This window comes from Babylonia areolata, chromosome 18 (genome assembly GCF_041734735.1).
Source record: "Babylonia areolata isolate BAREFJ2019XMU chromosome 18, ASM4173473v1, whole genome shotgun sequence".
In the NCBI taxonomy this organism is placed as follows: Eukaryota; Metazoa; Mollusca; class Gastropoda; order Neogastropoda; family Buccinidae; genus Babylonia; species Babylonia areolata.
Window position 1 is genome coordinate 5,768,217 of NC_134893.1, and position 13,980 is coordinate 5,782,196.

Sequence of the window (13,980 nt, forward strand, 5' to 3'; positions counted from 1 at the left end):
TGAGGACCTATAGCAAAATGAAATAAAATCAAATCATGAAACTGTGTACGCCTCCAGTTCACTATGGCACAAAACAAAAAGAGTTTCAAGGGAGAGAGACAAACCCCTCATTGAAATTGTATACGAAGCTCTTATTACTTCTAACCATGCAGTTAAACAAAGTAGGCTAGATGGGACATTAATGTCCGGGCGTTCATTCATTCCTTTGGCTCAGCCGGTCCCCCCATCACTCGATTGACACAGCGAGGCAAGCGTCCTAGATACCCAACGTCAGTGTGGAACGGCTTGATAACCTTCGCCGTGTCTTCCGGGTCACGGAAGCTATTCCACGAATGCACACACTGGGTTAGAGGCAGCAGCACTACAGCTGTTGTAGGCTCTTTCTCGGCTTTTATCTGTCTCTCTTTTATCTGCCTCTCGATTTGTGTGTTCTTTTTTTGTTTCTTTTTTTTTTTTTTTTTTTGATTTAACGTCTTTTCACTTCGAGTGATGTTAGACGTGTCATGTGTGTTTGTGTGTTTGTGATTGGGGTAAGGGGATGGGGACTGAAGGGGATATACAGAGAAAGGATAAACTAGTATCATGGAATCGATCTGTGTGTGTGTGTGTGTGTGTGTGTGTGTGTGTGTGTGTGTACGCCTGTACCTAAGTTGGCGCGCGCGCGCGCGCGCGTGTGTGTGTGTGTGTGTGTGTGTGTGTGTGTGTGTGTGTGTATGTCAGTGGGTGAGTGTGTGTGTGTGTGTGAGAGTGAGAGAGAGAGAGAGTGTGTGAGTGTGTGTGTGTGTGTGTGAGTGTGTGTGTGTGTGTGTGTGTGTGTGTGTGTGTGTGTGTGTGTGTGTGTGTGTGTGTGTGTGTGTGTGTGTGTGTGTGTGTGTGTGCGTGCGTGTTCGTACATTCATCACTATTTCCAGTCACTGCTTGTCGTTTTAGTCTCGGACTGAGATTCCATTGGGCCTTATGTTCCTTCATCACCATCACCATCATCTTAATAATTATCATTCATACTATTACCAGATTTCTATCATCATAATATATGTCAGTTTATAAAGAATCAACAGATGACATAAGTCTATTTCCTAGGAGTGGGAGAGACATGTACACACACACACACACACACACATGCACACACACACACACACACACACATGCAAACGCACGCATGTACACAAACACATACAGTGATACGGCAGAAGAACACAACACACACACACACACACACACACGTATAGACACACACACACATGTACACCCACACACCCACACACCACACACGCACACACATGCAAACAACCCCCACCCCCACCCCGCCAAACCAAACACACACATCCTCAACCCCCACCCCATCCAAATACACTCACACCCCACCCCACCTCTAACTAACACTCACCACCCCAACACACACACACACACACAGTGACAAACCTCACCTGCATTCTTCTCCGCGGCCTCTCCCCCTGCCGCTGTGCCTGGAGGGCCGGCCTCTGGAGGACTGCCCACGGTGGTGGGGAGGGAAGGGTGGGGGTGGACCTCCAGCCCCACCCCCCTGAGCCCTGCTGCCAGCAGCCCGCTGTGCTGTGGGGCAGGGGGAGGAGGGGGGGACCCGCTGGCCACCCTCGGCTGCTGCTGCTGCTGCTGAGGATGATGCTGAGGATGCTGGTGGTGGTGGTGGTGATGATGATGCTGGTGACCATCGTCCGACTGGAAGTGTTGGGGAGCGCGGTCACTTGTCCATCCACCTGCGACATTGACCACGGCGGACATCAGGACGGTGCCACAACAGTGGCAACTGGATGCCGCGCGACAACATGCCATGCGATGCGGCTGATGCGATGGGCGATGCGTTGTTGGCACTATATCACGATACGACACGATCCTGTACGATGCGTTGTTGGCACTATATCACGATACGACACGATCCTATGCGATGCGTTGTTGGCACTATATCACGATACGACACGATCCTATGCGATGCGTTGTTGGCACTATATCACGATACGACACGATCCTGTACGATGCGTTGTTGGCACTATATCACGATACGACACGATCCTATGCGATGCGTTGTTGACACTATATCACGATACGACACGATCCTGTACGATGCGGTGTTGACACTATATCACGATACGACACGATCCTGTACGATGCGTTGTTGACACTATATCACGATACGACACGATCCTGTACGATGCGGTGTTGGCACTATATCACGGATACGACACGATCCTATGCGATGCGGTGTTGACACTATATCACGATACGACACGATCCTGTACGATGCGGTGTTGACACTATATCACGATACGACACGATCCTATGCGATGCGTTGTTGGCACTATATCACGATACGACACGATCCTGTACGATGCGGTGTTGGCACTATATCACGATACGACACGATCCTATGCGATGCGTTGTTGACACTATATCACGATACGACACGATCCTGTACGATGCGTTGTTGACACTATATCACGATACGACACGATCCTGTACGATGCGGTGTTGACACTATATCACGATACGACACGATCCTGTACGATACGACACGATCCTGTACGATGCGTTGTTGACACTATATCACGATACGACACGATCCTGTACGATGCGGTGTTGGCACTATATCACGATACGACACGATCCTGTACGATGCGGTGTTGGCACTATATCACGATACGACACGATCCTATGCGATGCGTTGTTGGCACTATATCACGATACGACACGATCCTATGCGATGCGGTGCTGTGGCGATGCAGTGCGGTGTGGTACTGTACCGCATGAAACAGTTTTGTACGATGCGATGCGATGCGATGGGCGATACGGTGTTGTGGTGATGCAGTGCCGTGGGGTATTGTACCATGACACGAAACAGTTTTGTACGACTATGCGATGCGATGCGATGCGATGCGATGCCATGGCCGGCGATACGTTAAGATACGATGCGACACGCGGCTGCTGCAATGCAATGCCATGGCAATGCGATGCATTCAGATACAATACGACACGATACGATACGATGCGATGCGATGCGATGCGATGCGATGCGATGCGATGCGATGCGATGCGATGCGATACGATACGCGGCTGCTGCAATGCAATACTATGGCAATGCGATGCATTAAGATACAATACGACTCGATGCGATGCGATATGATACGATACGATGCCGTGCAATGGCAATGCGATTCTACGCGATACTAGTAACACGACACGATATGATGTGATGCGAAGAGATATTGTACGATACTGCACTATATACGATATGATATGATGAGATGTGGTATGATGGGATGTTACGCAATGTATTGCACTGCGATGCGATATATCATTTGTATTTGTATTTCTTTTTATCACAACAGATTGCTCTGTATGAAATTCGGGCTGCTCTCCCCAAGGAGAGCGCGTCGCTACACTACAGCGCCACACTTTTTTTTTCTTTTCTTTTTTTTTCCCTGCGTGCAGTTTTTGTATTTGTTTTACCTACCAAAGTGAATTTTTCTACAAAATTATGCCAGGAACAACCCTTTTGTTGCCGTGGGTTCTTTTACGTGCGCTAAGTGCATGCTGCACACGGGACCTCAGTTTATCGTCTGATCCGAATGACTAGCGACCAGACCACCACTCAAGGTCTAGTGGAGGGGGAGAAAATATCGGCGGCTGAGCCGTGATTCGAACCAGCGAGCTCAGATTCTCTCGCTTCCTAGGCGGACGCGTTACCTCTAGGCCATCACTCCACATATACGATACAATGCAAAGTGACGATATATACGACACGATATGACGAGATAAAGATTCGACGCAATACAATACAACACGATGCAATGCAATGCGAATGCGATAAAATGCAGACTTTTCACTTTCAGCACGGTATAATTCTGTGCAGGTATAAACCCAGTTACACGGCACGGCATACCACGGGAGGCACCACACGACACACGACACGACACGCACGGGTTATTTGCTTACGTGTGTGTGTGTGTGTGTGTGTGTGTGTGTGTGTGTGTGGTGTGTTTGTGTGTGTGTGGTGTGTGTGTGTGTGTGTGTGTGTGTGTGTGTGTGTGTGTGTGAGTGAGTGAGTGAGTGAGTGAGTGAGTGAGTGAGTGAGTGAGTGTGAGCGAGCGAGCGAGCGAGTGAGTGCGTGCGTGAGTGTGTATGTTTGTGTGTGTGTGTGTGTGTGTGTGTGTGTGTGTGTGTGTGTGTGTGTGTGTGTGGATGTGGTGTGTGAGTGGTGTAGTGTGGTGTGTGAGTGTGTGTGTGGAAAAAGAAAAGACGGATTCACAGACGAAGGGGCAGACAGACACTTACAAAAAAAAAAAAAAAAAGGAAATAAGACGAATATAAGAAAGTTCCCTTGCACCACAAGGCATAGTTTTAACTGAGGACAACCTACCCCCCACACACAGAAAAAAGAAACTCCCAAATTCGAAGTGAAATGTGTCCTCGGCATACATCATGCTGCCCGCCCACCCTACACACACACACACACACCGCACCTTCCATAAACACGCAAGCACTCTCCCCTCCAGAACACAAATGAAAAGTATGGCCTCCTTCCTCCCTCCATGCCCTTCTCCCACCCCCCCACACACCACCACCACCACCATTTCCAACCATACAAACACAAATACAACAACTCGTTTGCAAAATCCACCCAGCCTTAACTCACGAACGTTTCCTTAGCCTGTCCAAATGTCCAATCGCTAACCTGTTGTGACAACTGAGAATCTATCAGCTTTCATTGCTCCGTTGAATAAATGGTTAATTCTACTGTTACTTTGTTTCTATCTCCCAAATTTCCTTGTCCATTCTAAATTTCTTTCTCCCGTCACATGTGTAATTGTGGACAGTTCAAGCACGTTCTCATACACACACACACACACACACACACACACACACACACACACGCACAGCGCGCAAGCATTTCCCTTAGGGGTTTTTTCCGGGTTTTTTTTGTTTTGTTTTGTTTTTTCAACAGACGTTAGATTAATAGTCAACACACACACACACACACACACACACACACACACACACACACACACACACACACACACACACACACCTGTGGGAGGAGAAGGAGACCCGTTGGCGCTGTGTCCAGACCCCGAGGGTCTGACTCCGGAGGAGAGGGGGGAGGTCCCGACCCCCAAAGACGCTTGAAGCAGCGACGAAGACGACGACGACGAAGAACCACCGCTGCCAACGGACCTGACCGCCTGAGGTCCCCAATCCCCAGAAGGCCCTGCGCTACCACCGCCACCACCACCGGGTCTGGATGAAGAGGAATGCACCCCCGCGGCCACCTCCACCTCCTCACCCTCCTTCCCAACAACGCCTGGCGGAGGAGGCAGCAGCAGCGAGAGCGACCTCTCTGTGCTGGAGGACACCACTTGAGACACAGAGGACACTGACCCCGCTCTGCTACTAATGCTGCTGCTGCAGTTCTTGCCCCCAGCCGTGGTCCCCGTCAGCGACACGGTTCCTAAACCCATCACCGAGCCCTCCGCACCGTCCACCGCATCCGCGGTCTCTTTCTTTTCCAGGAGGGTTTGTAGGGGTGGTGGTGGTACTTTGGTGCTTAAACGTGCTGCCAGCGACGACGTCAGCTTTTCCTGAGCAGCGGCAGCAGCTCGTGATGGCAGCGGCGGGGCGGGGGCGGGGGCGGGGGCGGGGGTGGAGGCGGCAGTTGCCTTCACCCAGCTCTCCGCCACCACTACGGGCAGCTGCATGCGCAGCAGGCAGACCCACTGCCTGTGTGGGGGTCTGACGATGGTGGTTGTGCTGGTGACTTGGACGCGTCCTCCCGAGATGTTGGGGGTCGTGCTGTCATGTCCGCTGCCTCCTCCCTTCCTCTTGGGGATCCCCCGTCGTCTTCGTCGTTGTCGCTGTCGTCCGCGGGTGGTGGTGATGGTAAGGGAGGGGAAGGGGGCTCCTCCCCCCCGGCCCGCTCCCCCCCTTCTTCCTTCACCCTCCTGTCCGTGCCGCCACCCTCCTCCATTTGTTCGTCAGGGCAGGAGTCTGCGGTTTTTTGCGATGACCCTGCCAAAGACGCGAAGACTGATGGTTGTAATGCTGCTAACAACTATCACCACTATTTCTACTGCCAACTACTACTATCAATATTGCTGCTCATGCTAGTAACACCATTACAACAACAACAACAAATAATAATAATAATAACCAGCAATACAGCCGAATTGTACACATGGATCCGAAGCCTTGAACACGAACTATGCCGTGACGAGTAAATGGGACATGGAAACTGAGGTAACCATCCTGTGGAGAGCTGCTCGTGGGTGAAATAGGTATCGAGACGAATTTTCTCCTTTCATGTTCATCCGTCCTTGTATGTGAGGGAAATAATGATGACGTCTTATAATGACATTCACACTCACGCTTAATCCATATCATATTTTATACTGGATACACAAGCCCAAGTTGCTAATATCAATTTTATTGTGAGCTTAACCGAGATTTTCCTGTTTTCTTGTTCTTGACTTGTTTCTACGTTTTGAATCCTCTATATTTGTATTTGTATTTTCTTTTTATCACTACAGATTTCTCTGTGTGAAATTCGGGCTGCTCTCCCCAGGGAGAGCGCGTCGCTACACTACAGCGCCACCCATTTTTTTGTATTTTTTCCTGCGTGCAGTTTTATTTGTTTTTCCTATCGAAGTGGATTTTTCTACAGAATTTTGCCAGGAACAACCCTTTTGTTGCCGTGGGTTCTTTTACGTGCGCTAAGTGCATGCTGCACACGGGACCTCGGTTTATCGTCTCATCCGAATGACTAGCGTCCAGACCCCACTCAAGGTCCAGTGGAGGGGGAGAAAATATCGGCGGCTGAGCCGTGATTCGAACCAGCGCGCTCAGATTCTCTCGCTTCCTAGGCGGATGTGTTATCTCTAGGCCATCACTCCACTATTACCACTTCCAACCATAACAGGCAGCTCTGGAAAGTATTTTAGATTCTGTTTCTTCACCTGCGGAGATGAGAAAAACTAAATTGTTCAGTGAAATCTGTCAAGCATGCCATTGCTCAGATATCCGACGAATCCGTACGGGGAAAACTGCAGTCACGTAAGGCAAAACTAATGGTCCTGTCCATAGTCGACAGTTCAAATGGACCCAGTAAATGTCTTCGGAGACTTTGGATCACTTTTACTCAACCTCTCCACTCAACCCCCTTTTCGTATATATGTATATATATATATATATATATATATGTGTGTGTGTGTGTGTGTGTGTGTGTGTGTGTGTGTGTGTGTGTGTGTGTGTTTTAAGCATCTTTTTAAAGCCACTGTATGACAAAAATTATGGTTATTTTACCTGCACTTGTTTCCCCCACCACCCCCATCACCACACACGTGTGTGTGTGTGTGTGTGTGTGTGTGTGTGTGTGTGTGTGTGTGTGTGTGTGTGTGTGTGTGCGTGTGCAGAAAAACATGCACACTTATTATATTACAACCAGAAATTTGTGTTGTTTCAGAAAGCATACAGAAAACAGAAAGTTCAGAGAAATAGTTGGTCTAACGCCTGTTCTCATTTTGCAGGTTGTTTAGATTTATATGTTCATATTGTTTTTCTTATTAATCTTATCGTATACTTATCTATCATACATTATTTGTTTTATCTTACATATTCCATTGTGCCTTGACAGTGCAAACACAGAAGTAAATCCCGGTAACAGCCGTCAATCCTCCATGGACAGAAATCGAATGAAGACAGCAATTGCGGCATAGTCTTTGTCCTGGCGTTAAATGCTTATCACTACAGACTGCGTGCATAAAACAAACCTCAAACTGAACAGCAGAACCAATTCAACGATGATCATTTAGTTTGGGAGTTTTCTTTTCAGTCACGTAGCACAATCAAACAGTCGATATCACCATTTTCCCGGTCAAGGAAACAGAATTTAACAGTAACCACGTGCAGATCAGATCAACACCCAGCTGAGCTTGACCTTCAATGTAAAAGCAAAAACAAGAGTGCAGTGAAATGTCACAGAAGAAATAAATACCTCTAATATTTCAGACCATCCTGGCGTGTCCATGTTTTGTGGATTTTGTGGACTCCAAGCTAGCTGGTGGTCTTAAAAGTAGCCAGACTCAAATCACCTTATTTTGATTGGCCCTCGATCTCCGCTGTGTCATGAAAGGTGGTGTGATGGGAGGGGGGGGGGTGTGATCTGATAAATGATCTGCTCCAAATCCTCTTCTTTATTTCTAGGAGCCGGTTAGAGACATATAAACATGATAGGGGAGCGCGGATGCCTCGTGTTGACGGCCTCTACGACAGGAGGGGTGAAAGAACTATGAAGAAGAAACATCCTTCCCTACTCTTCCTCCTTCTCCAACGGCCACCCCCACTCCCCTTACCCAACCAACTTCTGCTTTTTGTTGTTGTTGCTGTGTGTTTTTTTTATTTTTGTGTTTTTAACACATATCACAAATCAGTTTACTGTCAAATAATAAAATGCAATGAAATATGCTGTGTAAGGTGTCGTGACCCAAACTGTTTTCCTTAATTACACAAAACACTTGAAATATGAAACAGAGCAGTACGGAGAGACCAGTCTTGCAACATAAATATATAACCCCAAACTTTAACAACATGAAAGTTGAGAGGAAAACAAGTAAGGGTAAACAATTCTTGTGACATTGAATAACTTGATCAAGATTCTTTACATTCAAGAAAGAAAGTTGGAAATCAAATGGGGCTTGGGGTGAGGATACAGACCCTTTAGGGACAGGATGTGGCAAACCTATGATTTATTTCACATACAGAACCATTTGTAATGCCTGGTAATGCCTGATACATAAAGTTCTCAAACATACGTGCACCGAGACCAGAACACCAAACGCGGTACATACGTCAGTCACTGCAGCAGAAACATACTGATATATATATATATTTGAATGAACACGTGTGGGTTGTAGGTTCCTAATTTACCATTCAAATATTAGTTAATTACTTGTGAAATTTCCATGCGTTACAAGTTAGCACCAAAGTACAAGTATGCAATCAGTAAATCTGACATTGCCTTGCATTGTGCGCCCCTCTCTCGTCGCCTCCCCCCCCCCCCCCCCCCCCCCCAACTCTGGGCCCCACGCACTAAACCAAATAATCCTTAAACTATTCAGCACTCGCACGTCTCTCTTGCTTGCTCAGCTCTCACGTTTCCATGATAACTACGGATGTGGTTTGGCGTACGTGGATCTGTCCGCACACGTTCAGCGACACCTTGAAAATGAAACTGAGCTCACATGGAAACTTGAGGCCTAGCTGAACAAAGATGGGGAAAGTCGAAAGTCTGACAACAAAGGACGGTGCTGACAACGCTCGAAAAATGCAGACCGTCTCTAAAGCTCCGACGAGAGAATCTATGAGTTCAGACGTATCCACACATTGTGGCCACAATGGGGCTTTGCCTCAGAGGTATGTCGACGAATGGGCTGAAGTGGGTTTTCCCCCGCCGAGACAGCTATTTGCCTCACCCGCCACCATCCCCCCGCCTCCAACCCCACCTTTTTTTCTTCCTTTTTTTTTTAACTTTGATTGGTCATAACTGTTTTGTCGATGCTGCATTCGAAGAGAAAGATATAAAGATGCATGCATAACACTGAGTGAGATATGTATTTACATCTGATATGCATGTATATGATGCATACAGCCGACGTAAATGGACGCGAGTCTTCACGCGGGGTTCGAGTTTTGCGTGGAACGGGATTTTTTTCTTTTTCGTTTTTTTTAAACTCCCTTCTCCACTATTCCTCGAGTGGCGTCAAGGTGCTGGACCGAGGTCCCGTGTGCATCAGTCGTGCACTTAGCTCATGTAAAGGAACCCACGGGCAACACTGACGAGGGCTGTCACTGGCAAAATTCTGTCGAAAAATCCACTTTGACAGTAAAACAAAAACACCGGCAGGCATTTTAAGAGAGACAGAGACAGACTCGGACAGAGAGAGAGAGTGGTGTTGTATCATGCACATGGCGACGCTGTATACCACCACCACCCAACCCCCTACACCCCATCCCCCCGTGCCTCCCAACACCCTCCACGTGAAAGCATCCCGAATTCCATGCAGAGAAATCCGCTGTGGTGGATGATTTGTTTTACTTTCAGTCTCTCAAGGAGGCGTCACAGCGTTCGGATAAATCCATATACGCTGACCACATCTGCTACGCAGCATCTGACCAGCAGCATTACCCAACGCGCTCAGTAAGGCCTTGAAAGCATGCTTATATTATGCGTCCCTACCAGTGAATTTCTTCAACAGAATTTTCCCAGAGGACAACACTCTCGTTGCCGTGGGTTCTTTTCCAGTGCGTCGAGTGCGCGCTGCACACGGGACCTCGGTTTATCGTCTCATCGGAATGACTAGACGCTCGGTTTGATTTTCCAGTCAAACGAGGGAGAAAGGGCGAGAGCGGGATTCGAACCCATACCCGCACGGATTCACTGTATTCGCAGCTGAGCGTCTTAACCATTCTGCCACCTTCTTCAAGTATGATATAATGATAATGGCATGTACAATGCAAATAGCGGCGGCTACCCTCCGACGGATGTGTGCATGAGTGCGTGCGTGCACGTGTGTGTGTGTGTGTGTGTGTGTGTGTGTGTTGCTGTTTTTGTTGTTTTACCATGCTCATGGTAAAACTAACTGATCGTTTTCAGTATACTGAATATATATGAACTGGCCTAAAACGCATCGAAATTAGTTCAGATTTGTCTTTCTTTCTTTTTTTTTTTAGAAACTGACTACACGTGCGCGATCACACACACACACACAGACACACACACACACACACACGCACGCACGCACGCACGCACACACCGCCTACTCTGATACAAATGCGCGTGCCACTCACACGCATGCCCCATGTATTCCACTGACTTCATCAAAAATGAAGCAGCAAATTGTGAAAATGCGCTCATTCTGTTTTTACATGTAGTTAGATAACACGAGTCTCATAAACACGCATGCGCGCGCGCGCACACACACACGCGCACACACACACGCACACACACACGCACACACACACACATCGCTTAAAAGTGGTTTTGCAGAACATTGTGAAAGTGTGTTCATTCCGTTCTCAGATCACACGTGTCACATACACATACACACGCACGCCGGCACCAACACACGCACATACACACGTAGTGGCGCTCGTGCATTCACAAAAACACATACACCACTCCAAAGATGCTACAAACTGTGAATGAGCGCACAACACACACGTGAACCTTTTTTTTTTTCTTCTTCTTCTTCTTTTTTTTAAGGTTGGGGTGTATGAGGTTGAAAAGCATGCCAACCGACATCAAATGCTTTTTCTTTTTTTCTTTTGTTCATCCACCATTCTGTTCTTTTTCGGGCAACTTTGATTGGTATGAACGTCAACCTCCCTACATCTAATTCTTACTGAGGGGGAAAAAAGTAGGTTCTGTCGGTCTACATTCAGTACGGTTCATTTGCTTTGAGTTTCTCGGAGCTGTTTTCCTGTTATTTATAGTCCCACTGCTCAATGAACTAGCAATAAAACTGGACGAAAGGTTGGTAGACAAAAATATCGAAGTATACATTGAGTCTTCTGATGCTTTCTATGCTGCAGACAGCTGCTATTTTAGTCTTTGTTCCGCTTTTCACAGGCAAAGCAATTTTTTTGTCAGCGTCGCAAACAACTTGAGTTTTACTGCAAACGCAGCTACATCTGATCGCAGACCATGTTCTCTCTCCCCTCCCCAACGATGTCGATGAACAATGTAATTCAGTACTCTTGTTTTCGGTTTTGACTGTGGTTTGGATGATTATAATCAACTAGTATTAGTACTATAATATATACAGTGGTATCATTACTGTTGTTATTGTTGTCGAAATGAACATTGTATTCATGGAGTGTAACCTAATCTAAATGAGCTGACCACTCGTGATGTGCTCACATTCTACCTCCGTTGTATCGTTTTGGATCCCTAAACCTTGGTTGGAAATATCAATCATAACCTGTCGGTAACCACTGCTTCTTCTTCTTGTTCTTTTTGTTCAAGAAATTTCTTCGTGTTACGTTTTCCTTGTTCCCACTGGTGACCCTTGATGGAGTTTTGGGAAGTTTTCGTGATTCAAGTAATTTTTCTCCCGTAGGACTGGGAACATCGCTAATGTTTAAATGGCGTCTCTCGATCGTATGCCATTGCCGGTAGAACAGATCTGACCGCAAGGGACGAAACTGCTATCATCATAGTATCTTTCTTAAATGAGAGAGGTGAGGTAGGAAGGGAGAGAGTATGAGAGAGGTGAGGTATGTAGGGAGAGAGTATTCAAAGTCCACAGTTACATTACTTTCACCCATAAACTCCCCATCACAACCCTCCGTTGTTTTTCTTTTTTTTTCTTTTTCAAAATATAAAGCACCTTTGTAAACTTAAGTTTGACGAAAACATTCTTTCTGGGTTGCTGTTTTTTTTGTTTTTGTTTTTTGTTTGTTTGGTTGGTTGGGTTTTTTTGTTGTTGTTGTTTGTTTGTTTGTTTTTGTGTTTTTTTTGTTTCTTGTTTGTTGTTGTTGTTGTTTTTAATTGATCTTGTTGTCCGTCAATATATTATGTTGTTCTCGTTTCCGTATACTTTGCCGGTAAAGACTATTCGCATACGCACCCTAATCAGACAGAAACGATGACATCTCGAGTGTGTCACAGTGAAACCAGCACAATCATAAAACTGGGGATTTTCAATGCAGAGTAAAATGCGATGAATAAATTCAATTACGTAATCATAGCAATAAAATGTATAATAATGATTATTATACAAATACAACTGAAAAAGGTGTAACAGACACAAGTCATTAAAATGTGGCCTTGTCGGTTCTCTTCTTGGCCGTCGACAGACGTCTCACCCCCTAATCTCGACCAAGAACGTAATTATTTAACAGTTCTTGAGAATATTAAGATGCATGCTTACCCTACCGTGCGTGCACATTGGATGTGATAGGACAGGGTGTGCATGCCACTGAGAGGCGGATATATACACAAAAAGGAAACAAATGCACACTTTAATCCAGGCTTAATTTACAACTTACCCCATCCCCTCATTTACACACAGATAAATCGTTGCAATAGTCATAACTAACACGATAACTGAACTTGCACACAAAGAAATGATAAGAACCTTATATGATAAGGGTAGAAAGTCAGTCTACGGCTTATATCAAAAGATAAGTAATAAAATCATACATATCAATACGTATGTGTGCAAATTACACACACACACACACACACACACACACACACACGCACGCACGCACACACACGCGCGCGCACACACACACACACACAGACACACACACACACACACACACAGCGAAAAAAAAAAAAACTTGCTCAAAATCTTCGAACAGCTACACATTCGACTGATTCACAGCGAAAAATGATCTTGCTCCGTTGAATGTTTCACACAGTTAACTGCCTCGATCACAGAAAGAACAGGGCAGTGTTCATTGTGGTAATCGCAAATGAAAATAATTAGGTTGCAAAAGTGCCCTAAATGCGGCAATCTGCTCGTATCTGCTGTTCAGGTCATGATGACCTGTCGCCGTTCAAGATTTAAGATACCGAAAGCAGCAGTGTCGCGGGGAGTCGGCCAAGTTTTCAACTCAGAAAACGGGTGTCCTCATACAGGGTCATGGCAACCCAAATCTGTGGGTTACTCGGTCAATCGATACATGTGCTGTCTGCTATAACGCTGTGGGCCTAACATCGCCAACGGAGGCCAACACACTCGCGAAGTAGATCCGTCTGCTGTCGAGCGTTCTCGAATCCTAGCCACAAGTGGGGCACACGGAAAAAAAACCCCTGCCCACTCTACTGAGCTCACAAACCCACTGACTCAAATGAAACAAAACATTCTTACCCTGGAACTTCATCTGTCCTGCGATGCTCATTTTGAGTACAGACCCACGTTCATAGCCAGACAATTTTAGTGACAC

The 13,980-nt window shown here is 46.5% G+C and overlaps 2 protein-coding genes across 2 annotated transcripts in view; both read right to left on the reverse strand.

Annotated features, from left to right (window-relative positions):
- The window catches only part of LOC143291852 (uncharacterized), a 38,436-nt gene extending 32,944 nt beyond the window's left edge, over nt 1-5,492 (reverse strand). Inside the window, exons 1-3 of the mRNA XM_076601969.1 lie at nt 5,318-5,492; nt 5,063-5,271; nt 1,428-1,736 (exon numbers count right to left, since the gene is read on the reverse strand). Coding sequence (XP_076458084.1) covers nt 1,428-1,736; nt 5,063-5,271; nt 5,318-5,492 — 693 coding nt within the window. The remainder of the gene's footprint in view (nt 1-1,427; nt 1,737-5,062; nt 5,272-5,317) is intronic.
- Nucleotides 5,493-5,713: 221 nt separating this feature from the next.
- Nucleotides 5,714-13,980, reverse strand: LOC143291854 (uncharacterized). The gene is made up of 2 exons (XM_076601970.1): nt 13,905-13,980; nt 5,714-6,039 (listed from the first exon to the last, which is right to left on the reverse strand). Exons 1-2 carry the CDS (start codon nt 13,933-13,935, stop codon nt 5,714-5,716), a joined length of 357 nt encoding a protein of 118 aa, XP_076458085.1. The 5' UTR covers nt 13,936-13,980.

Bases quoted from the DNA above. Each gene is read 5' to 3' on its own strand.
- LOC143291854 (XM_076601970.1), bottom strand. From the start codon at position 13,935: ATGAGCATCGCAGGACAGATGAAGTTCCAGG. The intron at 6,040-13,904 runs GTAAGAATGTTT...CGTCTTTGGCAG, and splicing joins AGGACAGATGAAGTTCCAGG to GGTCATCGCAAAAAACCGCA.